The following is a 19,008-nucleotide window of genomic DNA, read 5'->3' as shown; positions in this document are numbered from 1 at the left end:
TTAATATATGTAATATGTTTTGTATATTTTATGTAATTATGTTTACTCTGTTGATTACGTAGGTACAATAAAAAATATAAAGTATAATATAATACAGGGTTATTCTAAATGATTGTAGTCTAAGTAGGCCATGCCCATGTTATTAAATGTTTGCCGCTTTCATGTGAACTGTTAATTTTGTCGCTGTCACTGTCATTTTTTAGGTGAAAAGTGCGGTGATGAGAATTTTATTTATTTTTGTTAAATTAAGGACTGAATTCAGAAATATTGAGTTGTTTTACAACCAATTCTGTAATATTGAGTTGTTTTGCACATACTTTAACTCCGGTGTGTACTCACTTATTCACATAATTTTGATGTTTTTTTTATGTGGAGCGGCAACCATAAATTTTACAATCAATTTTCACGCCTACTTCGACTACAATAATTTAGAATAACCCTGTACGTACGGTCGGTGGACAAATAAAACTGGGACACTTAAAATTTAATCTATGTAAATCAGACCATTGAATTGTCAATATATCTGTCAGTGTCTATATAATATGTCATACCAAAGTTAACCTATTTGTCATAAAGCCGTAATTAAACCATGCAAATTTGTAAATTTTGACTTATGTGATTGTCATTTTTGTCCCAGTTTTATTTGTCCATCGACTGTACCTATACATTAGGTATATTGTACATTTTCTGTAATTGATATGCTTATGGAAAATGAGGACTGTTCACTTTCTGGCAAGATTTGTTATTATTGTGATTTTTTCTTAAATTCCCACCGGAAGCTTCCATCGATTTAACAATGTTATTGGAAATTTGCATTTTATTCTAACTAAAGTCATAAAAGTAGCCTCTGTATGTGTACGGTTTCAGACGCTTTTAGCTTTTAGCAATGTGATATCAATTATTTTCAAGTGTAGTAATGTTTTTTAGACACTCTTCATATCAGAACAATTTTAAAAATCAAATCGGATTCATATTTATATCGTATTCAATCCACAGTGTTATATAAACTCAAACTTAAAACAAACCACGAAATTCGAAATTACGTTTGACAGGCGCGCCAGGCGAAAAGTCACCATGAATAAAATAATATTCCTCTAAAAATATCCACGAAAGCGAACGTTTTCAGCTCAAATTGTCACGATAGTATGACACTTCTTTCCAGACCCGAACGTTTCCGACGCGTCATAGAAACATCGCTACATAGTCGCACTAGGAAATTTCCTCTCTTTCTTGTTTCTTTCTTTCCTTTCTTTCTTCCGAGTTACATAGTTCCACTACTGTTTTCTTGCATCCAAGCTCACTGAATCAGCGCGCGCAACAATTGTACTGAATTCAGTACTGAAATAAGTCTCGTGTCAAACGGCTCTTAGGTAACACTTCCTTTCAAGTTTGTATAGGTTTAAGATTGGGTTGCAATCTTTGTACACCTCATATTTGCAAATGCAATGCGAAAGTTGCCGAATATGTTAAGTTGTTCCAAAAGCAGTGGTAGATTTTGCAGACACACTGAAATTAATTCTACTATCAACCGGTCTTTGACTTCTCTTCATGTTAATTCAACTTTAGAACCAAACAGACTGTCTCGGGATGATGGAAAACGCCCAGATGGGATGACTTTAGTACCATGGATTAAAGGTCAACCTTTAGTTTAAGACGTTATTGTTGTAGATACACTTGCAGACAGTTACGTTTTGAAAACATCTGAAGTTTCAGGTTTTGATGCTGAAATGGCGTGCAAACGCAAACACAGCAAATATAGTTAGTTTCGTCAAATTACATGTTTAAAGGTTTAACCTTTGAAACCTTAGACCCTTGGTGCAAAGAAGCCATGGATTTCATTATTCATTAATGTCATCGGAAACCGACTTATTGCGAAATCAGGCGATTCAAAATCAAAGAAATTCCTTTTCGAGAGGATTTCCCTTGCCATTCACCGTGGAAATGCTGCAAGCATTCGGCGCACTTTTCCAGATTCCGTATTATTGTCGGAAATGTTTGTAAAGAGCGATCAAATTAATTTGTAATCGAGTCGATTACAAATTAATTTGATCGCTCGATATTATAAAATAAAAATATTTTGTACTTCATGCATTAGCTAAAAAATCAATATTCATTAATAATTAAACTTAATAAGATATATTATATTCCTCAGTTTTTCTCAGTTAAGATTTTTTGGAAAAATATGAATTGTATATTTATTGGATTTGGAAATAATATTTATTTATGTTTAAAAAAAATTAAATATATCGTTTATACGTACTACTAAAGAAGAGAATACTTTTGTGTCAGATAATTATTGTGTTTGTTTACATCTATTAAAAGAGAAGACATTGTAAACTACATTCCTATTCTATTAATTCAATTCATTTACAAAATGTTTCCAAAATTTCAAATAGATTTATCACAAACTTAATAATACTAGAATTTTATATAAAATTTTACCATAATTTTGATATGAAACATTTTAATTCCTACGTTTTTAAACTGCAATCGAATAGTCCGTAGCTTGCCCTGAACCATTTGGTTTAGACCAAAGAGAAGATTTTAATCCTAATTTTAATTTTTTTAATGTATCGATGTCACATTCAGCTTCACTTAGTTCAAGACGATCTGATGTGTTTTGTTCGATTTGTGACCTTGTTTCCGTGAAAGTAGTTTCTGCTACTGACAAGTGTGGCAGCATTTGTCTTTGTGACGGACTTCTTCCTTGTGCTAATAGTCTGTAAAATGGCAAGAATTTGTATAAATTTAATGGTAACGTTTTAACATACCTCGATCTATTTCTTCTTGGGAGTGATTTTTGGTCGGACATTGGAGAAACATCAGATGAAGTGTTTGATAGAGCTCCGTGATATATAACATCTGTAATAAAGTGTGTAAGATGCAATGCTTTTTCAAAGTACGATTCATGTATTGCATCATGCTTGATGTATTACATAAAGAAGTTTTTTTCATTCTAAAGTTAAATGCTGTACAAATAAACTTGAATTTCAACTTTTGTATACATGTGAACAAAAATCTTTCTAACACACCTTTATTAACATTGGAACGAAAATATCTAAAATATTATTTTTTCCAACATCGATTATTGATGAAAATGATACTTTCATCACTCAATTTAGTGAGGAAAGTAGGGGTTTGCATCACTAGTGAGGAAAATGGAGAAAGTAAACTCACTAGTGAGGAAAATTTATTTAACAATCTACTACATTAACAATCTACGACCTACTTATTAATATAAAAATTTAAAACACTGTTATTTGCATTAGGAATTGAAACTCCAGATCCGGAAAATTCAAAAAATAGGTGTTACAGATGTTGAAAAATGGATTAATTAGACATAAGTTCCTTTTTTTTTGTTTTGTTAGGACCGTGGTAGTTTTCATTTATGCGAAACGAGGGCAAATGTCCATTAGTCACACTTGCTGACAGATCTAAGACAGCCCTCTGCGTTTCCCATGTGTGTTAGAAATAGTTGACATGTTTTATGGTTATTGTGTAAATTTGCTAGGACTGATATGACCGTTGTGGTCTTTTGCGGGTGCATGTGGTTTGTGCATTTAGTGTGGGCGTTGAGTGAGTGAGGTGATAGATAGATGCCAGATGTAAGAAAGGGGATGTATAAATGAGATTTTACTTAGTTTTTAGACACTCTTGTTTTGACCTAAGATCTGGTAACTTGTACTGATTTGCAAGAGTCCTTAATATAGTGAATTATTAAGAGGTCTGAGTTTGTTTTTTTTGAATCCTGACAAATTGAGTGTTAGATTGTAACAATTAATTTTATTATCAGAAGTGGGATACTCAGGTATGTGTGATTCTGCCTGAGTGAACTCTGAGGTATAGTGAAGTCTGTAGGGTCGTGTGAAGTGATTTCGCGATCTGAGTGGTGCGTATACGATTACAGTGGGGTAATCGGCACAGTTTAATTGTGGTGGTTGTGTGAAGTGATTTCACAACCATATTTTCTTGTGTGGGGTCGCGTGAAGTGATTTCGCGTCCCGAGTTGTGAGCGAAGTAGTTGTTACTGAGTCGGGTAAGTCGAGTGCGAGTTGTGCGTACGAATTTTTTGAATCGTCATGTCGAGAAGAAATTACGAGTCCGATAGTGATGATGATCAGCCCCTTATTCAGCGGTTGGAACGACGACTAGATTCTCCGAGTGTAGAACCTGAACATCGTGCCGGAGGACAAGGTGTTGCAGGAACAGAGATTGGAGCAATGCTGAACACGATGAATCAGCTGATGCAACAAAATGCTCAAATGTTGCAAATGATAACGAACAGAAGTGAAAGTAATTCCAGAAGAGACAGCAGTGAAGAAATGAGGGTACGGCATACTCAATATCAAATCATGCCGGATTTGACAAAGTCTATTGGGTACTATAAAGGAGAAGCCGAGATCGAAGACGGTACGGGATGGCTAGATACAATTATCTCCATGGCGGAGTTACATTTGTGGCCAGAGGAGTTTAGGCTTGAAACAGCAAGGAGTCACCTGGTGGGTGCAGCTAAAAATTGGTATATTGCTCATCGCGGAGACATTAAGACTTGGGCCGACTTTGTGACCAAGTTTAGTAAGACTTTCGGTGTAAGTGCGAGTTTGACTGACTGTTGGCGGGCAATGGAGAAGCGACAACAGGAAAATGGCGAGTCAGTGAGTGCGTACTTCCATGAAAAGTACAAGTTGTGCAAAAAGTTAAATTTGTCCTTTTCTGAAACGAAAGAGCAAATTATTACGGGACTGGCTAATAGAAATATTGTGCAAGGACTTTTTGCGAAGTTTCATGTGGACAGTGATGATTTGTTGCATGACATTATGGATTTTGAAAGACTATGTAGTGCCGGTAACCGGGACAGACGTGATCGCGAGCGTGAACGTGGTGTGCAAAATCGATCCGAAAATCCCGGGAACCCGAAGCATGAGACGAAGCCGTCGCCATCGCCGTCGTCTCAACTCCAGTCGACAAAGACATGTTTTCGTTGCAAAGAAGTGGGCCACTTTGCAAATTCGTGTCCGTCAAGACCGCAGACAACGTGTTTTACGTGTAACCAGCCGGGGCATAAATCACCAGAGTGTCCCCAAGGAAGGCAACCACTTGTGATACAGCATGTGTATAGCACCAATGACACCAACTTGAAATATTACAAAGATGCTGTTGTCAATGGTGAAGTCGTGAAGAGTTACCTTGATCTTGGCAGTACGGTGTGTGTCATGAGGGACGACCTGGTGCCAAAACTTAATTTGATGTGCGATTGGTCCGATAAGCGCAAAATAGTCGGGTACAGTGGTGCGGTCACTATGACCCTGGGTACAACTAATGTGCACCTCGAGGTAGATGGAGTTGGTGCTGACGTTAATTTTTATGTGGTACCTAGGGAGACGCAAAAGATCCCTTTACTTGTTGGTCATCCGTTCACCGAACAGCCGCACATAAGGATAATCAAAACGAAAGATGAAATCAGAGTAGAAAAGGACACAACAGAGACCGTGAATTCTACTCCAGAGAAGGTAGTTTTATGGGCCAAGGACGCTTCGGTAATCCCTGAGAATTTTCTAGGCCATGTGGTCGTAAGATCAAATAAGATCAACACCGACCTATGTGGAGAAGGCGGGGTGCGTCAAATTGTTAGTCTGGACTGTGGTCTGGTTTCGAGGTGTGTTGTGAAGACCGATGAAATTGGTGAAGCCGTACTTCCGGAGTTAAATATAAGTGGAAAAGACGTAACTGTGAAAGAAGATAGTAAAATGGCACGTGGCGAGACTTGTGTCGAGGGTACTTTATGCAGAAAAGTGAATACGGTTCCGGTCATCGTTAGTGAAGTGGACAATGGTTGTCGGGTTCATCGCGAAGAGGAAGAGGTTCTCATTCGACGGGCGGTACCGCCTCAAGCTCCTGGTCAACTACGACAAGTGAAGACTTCGATTGGGCAGCATCAAAGACGGAATCGGCGACGTCCCCGTCGTCCTAGACGGCAACGAGGTAGACCAGGTCGAGGACAGGATGGTGCGCTCTCTAGGGGAGGGCCAGTGGCGCAACAAAGTGTTCGGTCTCATAAAACAATCTGTGTTGTGGATCGTGTTTGAGATTGTAAACTGTTTGTAGAGTATAATTGTTTAGGGTAGGTTTGTTATATGAGAGTTCTTTTTTTAGTCATGTTTTAAGTTGTTGTGTTACCGACCTAGGATAATTAATTCATATTGGATGTTAGATTTAGATAATAACTTGTATTTCGTATAGAATATTGAATGTACTTTGTCTATTGCGTGTGTGTTGTGTAGTTTGGATGGTGTGATGTGTCCCTTTGTTCTCGAGGACGAGAACTGGTCAGGAAAGGCCGAATGTTACAGATGTTGAAAAATGGATTAATTAGACATAAGTTCCTTTTTTTTTGTTTTGTTAGGACCGTGGTAGTTTTCATTTATGCGAAACGAGGGCAAATGTCCATTAGTCACACTTGCTGACAGATCTAAGACAGCCCTCTGCGTTTCCCATGTGTGTTAGAAATAGTTGACATGTTTTATGGTTATTGTGTAAATTTGCTAGGACTGATATGACCGTTGTGGTCTTTTGCGGGTGCATGTGGTTTGTGCATTTAGTGTGGGCGTTGAGTGAGTGAGGTGATAGATAGATGCCAGATGTAAGAAAGGGGATGTATAAATGAGATTTTACTTAGTTTTTAGACACTCTTGTTTTGACCTAAGATCTGGTAACTTGTACTGATTTGCAAGAGTCCTTAATATAGTGAATTATTAAGAGGTCTGAGTTTGTTTTTTTTGAATCCTGACAAATTGAGTGTTAGATTGTAACAATTAATTTTATAGGGGAGTGAAATAATTATAAAGAAATTTAAAATTGAGACTCATTTTCATAAGCGATGTTGGAAAAAATAGTATACACAATTCGTGATCAAAGTGCGATTTTTCAACTCGCAATACTATCCTCACTCCCTGGCGCTCGAGAGTAGGTATATCATGTATTGCTCCTTGAAAAATTAGGCACTTTCATCACTAATAGTGTAATATACTATTGTAGTGTAGTCCTCGTCAACTGGAATACACTTGCACCAACGTCCTGAAAGCTTGTGGTTGTACTTTGAAGGAAGTTTATTTTTTGTTTGTCCACTTAATAATTGGTTTAAGCTTAGTAAGCTCTAATATGAGAAAACGGATACTCGGACAAGAAAAAAAGTATAGAACTTTTTTCGTGGACAATTTTCTAAGGTAGATACATATTTCATAGTAACTGCTTCAATTATATGAGCAATAAGGAAATATTTATTGAAATATCATTTTACACTTTTCATGCGATGTAATTTTCCCCACTTGAGTTGCGTCACTTCACATTTTAGTGCTTTTTTGAATGTAGTCAGCGGACTACACGAGGTTTAGATCTATTAAGCTGTAATGGGCGAAAATGGTTGCTTGTACGAAGAAAATATTGGTCCTTTCTCATAGGAAATTTCCTAATTTATAAATTTGATGATAACTGATTTAAATGAAATTTAATGGACCACCTGGTGTTCACGACTGTAACACTTTATTGGTTCCTTTACACCAAACACACTTTATTACTAAACTAAAGCTGACGCAAGTTTCAAGAGCAAAACTGTCATCATTAGAGTAACGAAGTCTTAAAAAGTTTTGTTTTCCATTGCTGCTCCTTATCTCTTTTTTTTTTGTTGATTATATTGTATATTTTCTATGGTTTTGATTAAACTAATTTTCTGTACTGAAATAATGGACTTTATTGTAGGTATTTAAAACACAAGCGCGACAGTATGGTGGTTTGCAAATGTGTCTTTTGCAAATAAAATGTCCAAACTTGAATAACTGACAACTGATACAGAATTAGGTACTAAATTTTTATTACCTTATTTTTTATATAACTTCCACTTACTTTGTTTCCGTTTGATTTCCAACTGATTATGAGTAGAAGATTCTGATCTTCCAGCGGCGGCGGTTAATTGGTCAAGATCTGAGTCACTTTCTTCGCTATCTGCATCATTTTTTCTGTTAGAACGTCTTCTTCCATGACCTTTTGTACTCTGAAATTTTTGCTACACGGCAGTATATTAGTATAATAAACTAGGCAAAAATGAATAGGGAATTTTTCCTTTTTTGATTTTTTATAAATACAGTTTAAAATTTGTAATGAAATGTGTTAGAAATATACCGAGTGGAACAAAAGAATCAAATAATCGTTGTAACTTTTTAATTTGAAAAATTATGAAAAAATGTTTAATATAAAAATTGTTTGGTTTATTATCATGCATGACGTTCAACAAAAATTGTCAACATTCTTGATATTGCATTTTATTACTTAGTAAGTTAATTTTGTCACCTTTGTTTTTTTTTTAATTTTATTCTTTTTCCCCATAATGGCAAAACTATATTTATGAATACAGAAAGATACGCTTGTTTGAAAATCACACAAAAAATGTATGGGTGCTACTTAAAAAAACCAAAGTTGGTTGCCATAGCAGCGAAACAAAAGAAGATAGGAACAAACTAGAAAGACCAGATGATGCAGGATAATACACCAATCAACTTTTATATTCAACATTTTTTCATAAATTGTCAAATTAAAAAGTTACAGCCAATATTTGATACTTTTGTTCCACCCTGTATAAATATGTAAGTATATACATTAAATGTAATGTTTCAAGTACAGTTGCGGAACTAAAATTTCGGGCACTATTTTTCTGTCACTTCAACAAAATCTTTGTAAAGCACCTTCTACTGTCATCATGACTGACATTCAAAAATTAAACTTTTCTGTGTCAGTCACCCAATCAATTTTGAATTTTGAGATTTCAGTTAGTTGCACTGAGTGTAATTAAATCATCGCTTTGACATGTTGCCTATCCGTTATTATGCTATAAATGACAATTTTTGAATGCCAAAAAACAAAAACATGACAAGAGTAAAAAATAAGGTTATTAACGTAAAGGTTGTTTTAGAGTTTATATCATGACATTGACAATACTGCCCGAAATTTTAATTCCGCAACTGTACATACCTGTAACATTTTAAATTTATCTAGTGTTTAAGAATACGTGGAAGGATTGGGGCAATTACTTTGCTTTCCAAGAAAAATTGTGGAATTCCCTATTCATTTTTGCCTGGTTTATTTGTTACAATACAGTGAATTTTTTTTATCAATAAACCATGGTATAAACTTTATTTCGTGTTAATCCTTTTTTTACTGCTATTTTCAAAATTATTTTATCTTCAAGTGGTCGAAAATGACGTTTTGTGTATCTCCATCGAAATGGTTAAAATGGATTTTTTTTTCTGAGCGGAGTAGAAATACTTCAAATCCTAGAAATAGAAGTATCCACCGACGGCTCGACCGAGTCAAATGAGGTTATTTGAAGGATTTGTCACGATTTATTTATCAATTACACGAAATATTTAATATTAAATAAAGCCTCTAAAAAAGTGAGATACTTAACGAAATTATTACCCAATATTTAACTGGTTCCACTGTGGTGGATATCAAATGTCAAAAATAGCGCAAGTTGGCCCTTCAGTGTTAAAAAGAAAACAGTTGTAAGTTGTTATATTTAGTGAATATCTGAAGTACATATGTCCGATGCCACTGAAAACGAAATGCATTGCACGGTTCCAGAATTGACGCAGATCGCGACAAACTGTATACCACCAGTCCCGGGCGACAAGTGTATGATTTCGACATAATTACTCTTGAAGAAAAGTATCTAGTTACATAGGTAAAATTTTTGAGTTCCCTAGAGGAATAATTATAAATTATTATTGTAGGTTATGTACAGGGTGTCCCAAAAATGGCGTACAAACTACTTACTACCTTATCGAGGATGCTTAAATGTACATGAAAAAAATATGGAAAAAACGTTTCCGACAAAAAAATATATTATTTTTATTATTATTATTAACGATAATCCAATGTAAACAATGATATATTCATACATCATTACCTTGCAATGTTACCGTAGGGGATTTAAAATAATTTTTTCGATTTCCAAAACTTCAAAATTCTCTATTATGCAGGATTAGATATTGATAGTGAGTGATCTTGTACTTTGTGGTAATATGTACGATTAGACGTAGCTGTCATGACAATTTCATACATATATTTCAAAATAATTGACCTGTTAAGTGTCACATTTAAAGACCGCCAAATCAGAAAATAAGTCCAATAGAATTTTTTTAACATTTTTCTGGCGTTTACGGTAATCTCTTCCATACCGTAGTGCACCGTTAGTACGCCATTTTTTGGGACACCTGTATATAAATACTAGGTGTGACCGGCACTTCTCCATGCATGAAATCACCAATTTGACAATGGGAGATATCGAAGATTTGGGCTCTGCTATCTAAGTAGTAAAAGTTCAGGGTACTGAAAATTACAAATCCCGATCATTCATTTTGGGAAAGTTTTACCTGGAAATTTGCTGAAAGTAGATCGGATAATTTAGATAGTGTTGTAGACATTACAACTTTATGGAAACTTAAAGTAGGTATCAATAATATTACCAGAGAAGTAGGAATTACTGGTGCCTTAAAATTTGAAAATTGTAGTGTTAATGTAGGTACCTAACTGCAGGAAAAAAATTATTATGTTCATGTCCGATTTTTTTTTTGTGATGGGTTTGAAGATAATAGTTATTTGTATCACAAGGCCAGAAACTGCACGTTTGCGAGCATGAGTACGGTTTGCAGTACGAGTCGATAGACAAGTATTGCAAGTACGAATGCTCGCAAAATATTTTCTGGACGTGTGATACACAATATTTTTTGTGTCGTCTTTTACGGATTTTTGTTAAATGGAAGTTAAAGCACTTGTTTTAATAATTGGTATTAAGTACTTTTTTTGTGTTGGCAACACTTAAATTTAAACATTGTTTCCTGACATTTATTAGATTTAATTAATTTGTTTTGTTTTTGACATTTTCCTGAAACATTTGGTGTAATGGATACACCAGCCCATATTCAAAAAGTGGCTCAAAACGTAATTTTAATTAATTAATTTTAGTTAAATATTGCTTCTTTGTAGTTTGTACATTATTATAAATAGAAAAGCATTTTTAACGAGCCATCCACAGAACAAACATTGACGCTTGACAGAATTCTGATAACACATGCCAACCGAAACCGATCACAACTCAAAATCCCTACGTTTTACCGGACTAGGTCGGCAACGCTTGTGTTTCTCAACGATTTCGAGGTCTACAAACTACTGAATTGCGGCCGGAGCGGAGGCACGAAAAATAGTATACAGGGCCATATCTCCGTTATTTATGGCGCGATTTAAAAAAGCGAAAACTGGAATAAATCACCTTAAAAACACTATAACCACTACATCGATTAATTTTTTCTTCAAAAAGTCATTCAAGGTCAGATGATAGTTAACTTTGTTTTTTCAAATAACTTGGTATATTTTTTTAATTTTGGTTTTGGAAAAGATTATTTTTTTGAATCCCACGATAGGCCACATATTAGAATGCATTTAATAATAACCCTAAAAATAAATAAATAGCATTATTGAAAATTTTTTCTTCGAATAAAATCAGGTATACCTACTATGGAAAACAAGTGCAATATTTATTACACGTTCTGTCATATTATTTTTTCTTTCTGATCGTTTTTTCATATACAGGGTGTCCCCAAAAAAAAAGACGAGTCCATAGCTCTCTTATTTATCGGAGGATTTTAATTATCTATACACCAAATCAAATGGTTGTTAGTAGGCTACAAAACGGCTTAATAAATTTACGTATAGCTACAAGGGCTTCAAGACTAAACTGTCAAGACATTTTTTTTCAAATGGGATTACATACTTTTTTTAGTAATTCTGATTGAGATTTTAATTCTGAAAACAACAATGTATCACAAGTATAACTTCACATAAAAAAAAATAACACTAACTTTTGAAACAAATGACGAGCACCAAGCGAAAAGCTATCAAAATGCATTGCGTTACAATGTAATAACCAAATTAAGGTAGCTGGAAAAACAAATGACAAATAATAACATGTGGGATTGCGCAATATGCCGCCAATGTTTAGCGCAAAACATAGAACATAGACGATAGTAGCGTTTTTTAAATTTTTTTTTGTGAATTTTTGGTATTTAAGTGTATATTTGTGATACATTGTTGTTTTCAGAATAAAAATCTCTATCAGAATTACTAAAAAAAAATATGTAATCCCATTTGAAAAAAAATATTTTGACAGTTTACCTTTGAAGTCCATGGAGCTATACTTGAATTTATTAGGCCATTTTGTAGCCTATTAACAACCATTTAATTTGGTGTACAGATAATTAAAATCTTCCGATAAATAACGGAGTTATGGACTCGTCTTCTTTTTTGGGGACACCCTGTATAATACAATAAGTGGTCTAATTTTTTCCGACAAAATTTGTCATTTAAGACATGAGTAGCTTTTGCAACGCAAAGCAAAAGCTACGAATGCCTTAAATGACAAATTTTGCAGAAAAAATTAGACCACGAATTGTGTTCGACTTGACAATCCACCGAGAAAAATTTTATCGAGTTGACCTAATCAATTTGACATTTTATTTTGACATAAATTTTTTCGCTGAAAAACCACTAGTTGTTTTTTCACTCAGCTGGTTGTTTTTTCACTCTGCTCGGTGTTTTTTCACTATAAATCAAGTTGATTGGTCCAAATTTGAAAAATGCTGCAATTCGATTGGTTAAAAATTTTCGAGTTGGATTGTCTTTGAAAAATATAACTATGAATAACAGTGTGTTAACAGATATGTTACAAGTCTACTTTCAATGTAATAAAAATAGCTATGAAGCAGTTCGAATTTACAATGCTAGATTTCCGAACAAAGAAACCCCAGATGCTCGCAAATTTAGCCGTCTCGAAATAAATTTAAGAAAGTACGGAGCCTTTAAAAACGGCAAGCACCCAAATTTAATGATATCATGGAATTGGACATTCTATTGTGTGTTCAAGAAAATCCAGGAACGTCCACAAGAGAAGAAGAACGTCACAAGTTGCTCGTGACATTGAAACATCAGAAAAAACGGTACTGTCGGTATTGAAGAAACATAAGTTTTTTCCCTAAAAACCCTAAAAAGTTCAAGCTCTTGAAGAAAATGATTCTGCACGAACACGAAGACAACAATTGCGCCATTTTTATTTCAATTGCGCCCCATCCACCAGCGAAATATCTGTCACATCTGATACATGGCGAGCCAAATTCGTAAAGATATCGGTTCGTTAATGGTTAACCACAAGTCAAGTATGGTGCGATACGAATTTCATACAAATCCAATCTGCAAGTTTGACCACGACTGACATTTAACTGACAAATATGTGTGAACTGGCCTTTATTGAATATAACCCAACTTTTGACTCGATAATGCCATTTCCCTGCTTTTTTGATGTCACAAGAAAAACTTCACAGTGATTTTTAATAATTGTCATTTATTAATGACACTAATGACTGGTTTACATAATTTTTTTTAGAAATGTCTAAAAAATGTTGGCCAAGATTACGTGTCCGGAATAGCACCTTATATTGAGTGGTACCTAAACCTCCACTCAACTTCCACTTTGGAAAACGTTATGTCAAATCTGACAGTTTGAAATGTCATTATAAATTTATAAAATTGTTCTGGAGAATTTAAGAAGTGTGTTAACTGCTCACTTTTGCAGACTATGGTTCTCCTTTGTCATTTTCATTCAAAAAACTCATTAATTATATGTTATATCAGTCATTAGAACACAGGAATTTTTGAAATTGTCGCATTCAAGTGTACAATAAATCATGCAAAAAATAATAACTTGCGGCTTTCAGTTGATTGATACGAACTGTTTACGGAAAAAAACTTGTCTAAAGGTAAAATTTTCGATTCGGAATTTAGAGAAATATTGGCGCCTCAAAACAGCAATCTCTATAAATTGTTGCTATATTTTAAATACAAATGAGCAAGTTCAACGACAAAATTTCGATTCGGAACGTTATTAGTGTGATTTTTGAGATTTGGCGATTAAAAACATATTTAAAGAGGAACTAGCGCGATTTTAATAGTACTTATTTGGAATATTCTCATTGCCAAAGAGCAATTTCATGCACAAAATTGCGATTTTTTGTCTATTCTCCTAAAGATCAAATGCATATTAAGATGCAACGAAATAAAAATGTTTTGATGATAATAATGCTAGGTTTACATCTGACACTTATTGTATGATATTTATGTCGGACAGTAGCTATAGCTTAATGTAAACGGGGTAGAATTTCTGTCCGGTACATTTGTGGCGTATGTCTGCAATATCTACCGACACTTCTAGAGGTATAGGTGGAAACGGGTATTTTTTGCAGACATATGAATATCGGCGATAAGTTCTTAAAGTTGATTAGCGGTCTATTTTTCTGTCGACTGTCGAGCAATAAGTACTGAGTGCATTTCACTGCAATTTGTGAATAATTTTTATTTTCATTGCTGCTATTGTATATTATTTATCTGAAATGAGTGAAAAAAAAGAGTGGCTAAAAACAGAAATAGACGAACTAATTGACTTGTACCACAATAAGCCTGTACTGTGGGACGTAGAAGATAAAGTCTATAAGGATAGAATTAAAAAAAGGGATGCTTTGGTCGAGATGGCGGAGATATTTTCGATGTCAACCGAAGAATATACCTATAATAATCAATAATCATACTTGCAGCAATTTTCCGCTTTGATAGTTTCATAACTCTTATGACAAAATTACAGTATCAGTGTAAATATGTACAATAAAAATGTTTTTATTATACCTGAATCAGAATCCCTCTTTTTGACACTAAAATGCGTGCGAAAAAGGGGCCTTAAAACACTAAAGCTTTAAGGTCGCTTAGGTAACAACAAATTCACCTACATTTTGAACAATGGTAAATAGACATTTATACACAATTTATGATAGCAACGAAACAACAACAATTGACCATTTCTATATCAACGATTAATGACACAGATGACTTCGGAAAAGGTATTTCAATTTGCTTTTTTTTGTTATAATTTTCAGATTGTAGTGCAGGTATAATAAAAAATAGCGTATGATACACGTTTATAAGGGCCTTTAAAGCACTTGCGACGGTAAAAGCACTCCGCTACGCGTCGTGCTCTTAAACTCGTCGCGCGTGCTTTAAAGGCTTCCTTATAAACTTGTATCATAATATACTATTTTTGTTCGACACTGTCAGAATTTGAGAATTTTCTCCTATGTGAACGGATTTTGATAAATGTGACAACTTGTCAAAAAGAAACGTCAAGTTAATTTTAAAGATTTTAAGCGATTTGGAGCCTTAAGGTGGTCGTCGAACAAAAAAACGTTGTATTCAACTCGTTCTTGTGTAAATTGAACTTTTTTGGGACTCATGGACCTTTAATCTGACCCACTCATATCAAAAAAAGCTCTTATGCTTGTTGCTGACATTTATGTCATGTAATTTATATCGTTTATTTCACCTAATGTAAACTGTTCTTGAAATTGTGTGTCCGACACTGGACACAAATGTCCGGATACAAATGTCAGATCTAAACGTACCATAATTCCTAACATTCAATGGTTTTACTTCAAATACTTTGTCCAGTATACCGGGACATTTTTTTTACATTGAACATAGCCCATACTTATTCCCTATGTTCAGTTTTAAAAAACACAGGTCAATGCATGTATGTAATCACGTAACCAAGGTAACGAAAATAAGTACTTGACAGTTTAACAAAATGGTCAAGTTGTTTGAAGAAGAAATACACATAATGCAGTTATTCTATGCCAATCAGAGCATTAGAAATGTGCGTGACATTTACAATGCAACACATGTTAGACCAATTCCATCAATCGGAACAATTTTTAACATTATTTCAAAATCTCTGATGTTCGGTATAGTTGGTTGCATAACAACTCACAATGCATTGACCTGTGTTTTTTCAAATTGAACTTAGGGAATAAGTATGGACTATGTTCAGAGTTAAAAAAATGTCCCGGTATTTAACGCACTACATTAATCATGTAAATTATTAATGCAATTGAAATTAACTGCGTTATGCATCAACTGTTTATTTATTGTATAAAAAGTAACAATTAATTGTTGTTTTTTAATTCTCACGAATAAGAGGTTCTTTTTTGTTAGCAAGTACGCATGCCAAATACATGATTAAAATTTCAATTACCGATTCTTTTTTTCGGTATTTTGTAAACCCGGAACACAGCAAACACCTCCCCGATTGATCATTCTTTTCTTTTTTCTATATAATTTGAATTTCTTACTTTCAAAAAGTCGATTTTACACATCGTCAAATACGAAACTGTTTGTTTACAAACTGAAAAACGCCGCGCTCCGTCGCTTGGCGTCGCGTCAACCGATGTCGGGCAAGCCTATTGGTCATTTAAATGTGCGCTCGCTGTTTACTTCATTTAACGAATTCACTAATATTATACTCCGTAATGATCTTGATATAGTGGCAGTCTCTGAGACGTGGTTGTCATATGACATCTGTTCTGATATTGTCAAAATTACTGATATAAGTTATACAGGCGTGATCGATTTAGATGTGGCGGTGGTGTTGGCATTTTCCAACTGAAGTAGTGCTGGAAGAATTTCTTGACATTGACGCATTTGAACATTTATGGATTAGAGTTCGAGTTTGAGTTTTATAAAACTTATACAGAGTGTCCCCAAAAAAAAAGACGAGTCCATAACTCCCTTATTTATCGGAGGATTTTAATTATATATACACCAAATTAAATGGTTTTTAATAGGCTACAAAACGGCTTAATAAATTGACGTATAGTTCCAAGGGCTTCAAGACTAAACTGTCAAAATATTTTTTTTCAAATGGGATTAGATACTTTTTTTTAGTAATTCTGATAGAGATTTTAATTCTAAAAACAACAATGTATCACAAGTATAACTTGACATAAAAAAAAATTACACTAACTTTTGAAACAAATGACGAGCACCAAGCGAAAAGCTATCAAAATGCATTGCGTTACAATGTAATAACCAAATTAAGGTAGCTAGAAAAACAAATGACAAATAATAATATGTGGGATTGCGCAGATATGCCCCCAATGTTTAGCGCAAAATGGAACATAGACGATAGTAGCGTTTTTTTACATTTTTTTTTGTGAATTTTTGGCATTTAAGTGTATACTTGTGATACACTGTTATTTTCAGAATAAAAATCTCTATCAGAATTACTAAAAAAAAATATGTAATCCCATTTGAAAATTTTTTTTTTGACAGTTTACCCTTGAAGTTCATGGGGCTATACTTGAATTTATTAGGCCATTTTGTAGCCTATTAGCAATCATTTAATTTGGTGTACAGATAATTAAAATCTTCCGATAAATAAGGGAGTTATGGACTCGTCTTCTTTTTTGGGGACACCCTGTATTAAGACACGAGTCAGATTTGCAGCACGACTGCTGCAAGCAGGAGTGCCTGTAAATGACGAGTGCACTTAAGTTTTATAAAACGAATTTTTTATGCTATTTTTTCTAATTTGCATATTAAATACATGTTTTTTTACAAATAAAATCAATTTTGGTAATTTAGGGAATTTTGTGACAGTTGTGTTGCTGACATGGTGACACATTTATTTCATGGTTAACATTTAAAGTAAAATTCTAAATTTGAATTTAGACTAAACATAATTGTCATTTTTCGCAAGTGAAATTGCCATTAAAGATGAATTATCCAGAACTGCGGCAAATAGCAGAGAATACCAGAGTCAATTTGCTGCCGGCAATGTGTGTTACCAACTGAAAATAGTTCCTAGATTTCGGATGTGTTAATAGCTTATTAACGCATTCAAAACGAATGCGTTAACAACTTTGTTAAAACAGCAAATTATAAAAAAGAAATTTAGTTATCGGTGTCATATACAGACCACCTTCTAGTAATGTTAATTCTAGGTTACATTACTTTGAAGACATTTTGCCTCAATCTGATGATATAATTATTCTAGATTTTAACATAGACCACTCACTTAGCAATAAAATGGAAGAATCCTTTTCAGCTTATGATTTCAAACAGATGATTTCTGAACCTACTCGTGTTACGTTAACGTCTCAAAAAATCATAGATGTTATTTATACCAATAACAAAGATGCGGTGCTTACATCTGGAGTAATATGTTGTTATATAATATCAGTATTTTGTAAGTTTAACTTCTGTAGTAATCGTATCCCACCTAAAGTAGTGACATATAGGGATTTAAATTTTTTTTCTGTAGCTGGTTTTACAATGGATTTGAAAAGTGTTCGTTGGGATAATATTTTGTATTTAAACAATATTGATGACAATATAATTCATGTATCACGTGATCATGAATGATCCAATGAAAACGCGTAAAGTTCTTAGTTGCATGGCTATCACAGCGATAATAAATAAAAAACAAAAAAATTATTATCTTATTTACTTTCGTCGTTACGATTTTTGATTGAAATAAATTTGTCAGTTTGACAAATAAATGAATAATTTTGTATTTCACTCATTATATTGTCTCGTCGAATATAACACGTGGAATGATTAATCATCGATGATATTAAATTCGTGAAATTGAAGCAGCACATTTCACTCATTATATCATCGATAATAATCATACCACTAGTTATATTATAGCTGATAATAGCATACGCTATTTTTTATTATACCTGCACTACAATCTGAAAATTATAACAAAAAAAGTAAATTGAAATACCTTTTTCGAAGTAATCGTTGATATAGAAATGGTCAATTGTTGTTGTTTCGTTGCGATTATAAATTGTGTAAACTCTGTCCACTCATAGATTGCTTGACATAAATGTTACTAAAAATGTTCACTCTACGCTACAACAAATAGATCCGGCGCGAAATTTTAAAAAATGGAAAGAGCAGGTTTACACGTGATGTTTTATTATTATTCTGCATGACGAAAGGCGAAAGAAAACTTCAGTACAGTAGGAGTAATATATTAGGTTTTATTAATACAGGGTATTTCACGAGTAATAATGTGCC

At 33.9% G+C, this 19,008-nt stretch overlaps 1 protein-coding gene across 8 annotated transcripts in view; it reads right to left on the bottom strand.

The window, feature by feature from the left end:
• Window positions 1-2,206: 2,206 nt before the first annotated feature.
• Dscam2 (Down syndrome cell adhesion molecule 2) overlaps window positions 2,207-19,008 on the bottom strand; it is a 431,544-nt gene continuing 414,742 nt past the window's right edge. For 7 of the 8 annotated variants that reach the window (XM_069036617.1, XM_069036623.1, XM_069036626.1 and 4 more), the window contains 3 exons: window positions 7,900-8,059; window positions 2,772-2,862; window positions 2,207-2,720 (listed from right to left, as the gene is read on the bottom strand). In XM_069036617.1, the coding sequence (XP_068892718.1) occupies window positions 2,480-2,720; window positions 2,772-2,862; window positions 7,900-8,059 (492 nt within the window). In that variant the 3' untranslated portion in view covers window positions 2,207-2,479. The remainder of the gene's footprint in view (window positions 2,721-2,771; window positions 2,863-7,899; window positions 8,060-19,008) is intronic. The other variant, XM_069036619.1, reaches the window with a different exon arrangement.

Source organism: Tenebrio molitor, chromosome 1 (assembly GCF_963966145.1).
Source record: "Tenebrio molitor chromosome 1, icTenMoli1.1, whole genome shotgun sequence".
Lineage (NCBI taxonomy): Eukaryota > Metazoa > Arthropoda > Insecta > Coleoptera > Tenebrionidae > Tenebrio > Tenebrio molitor.
This window is presented reverse-complemented; position numbering and strand designations above follow the sequence as displayed.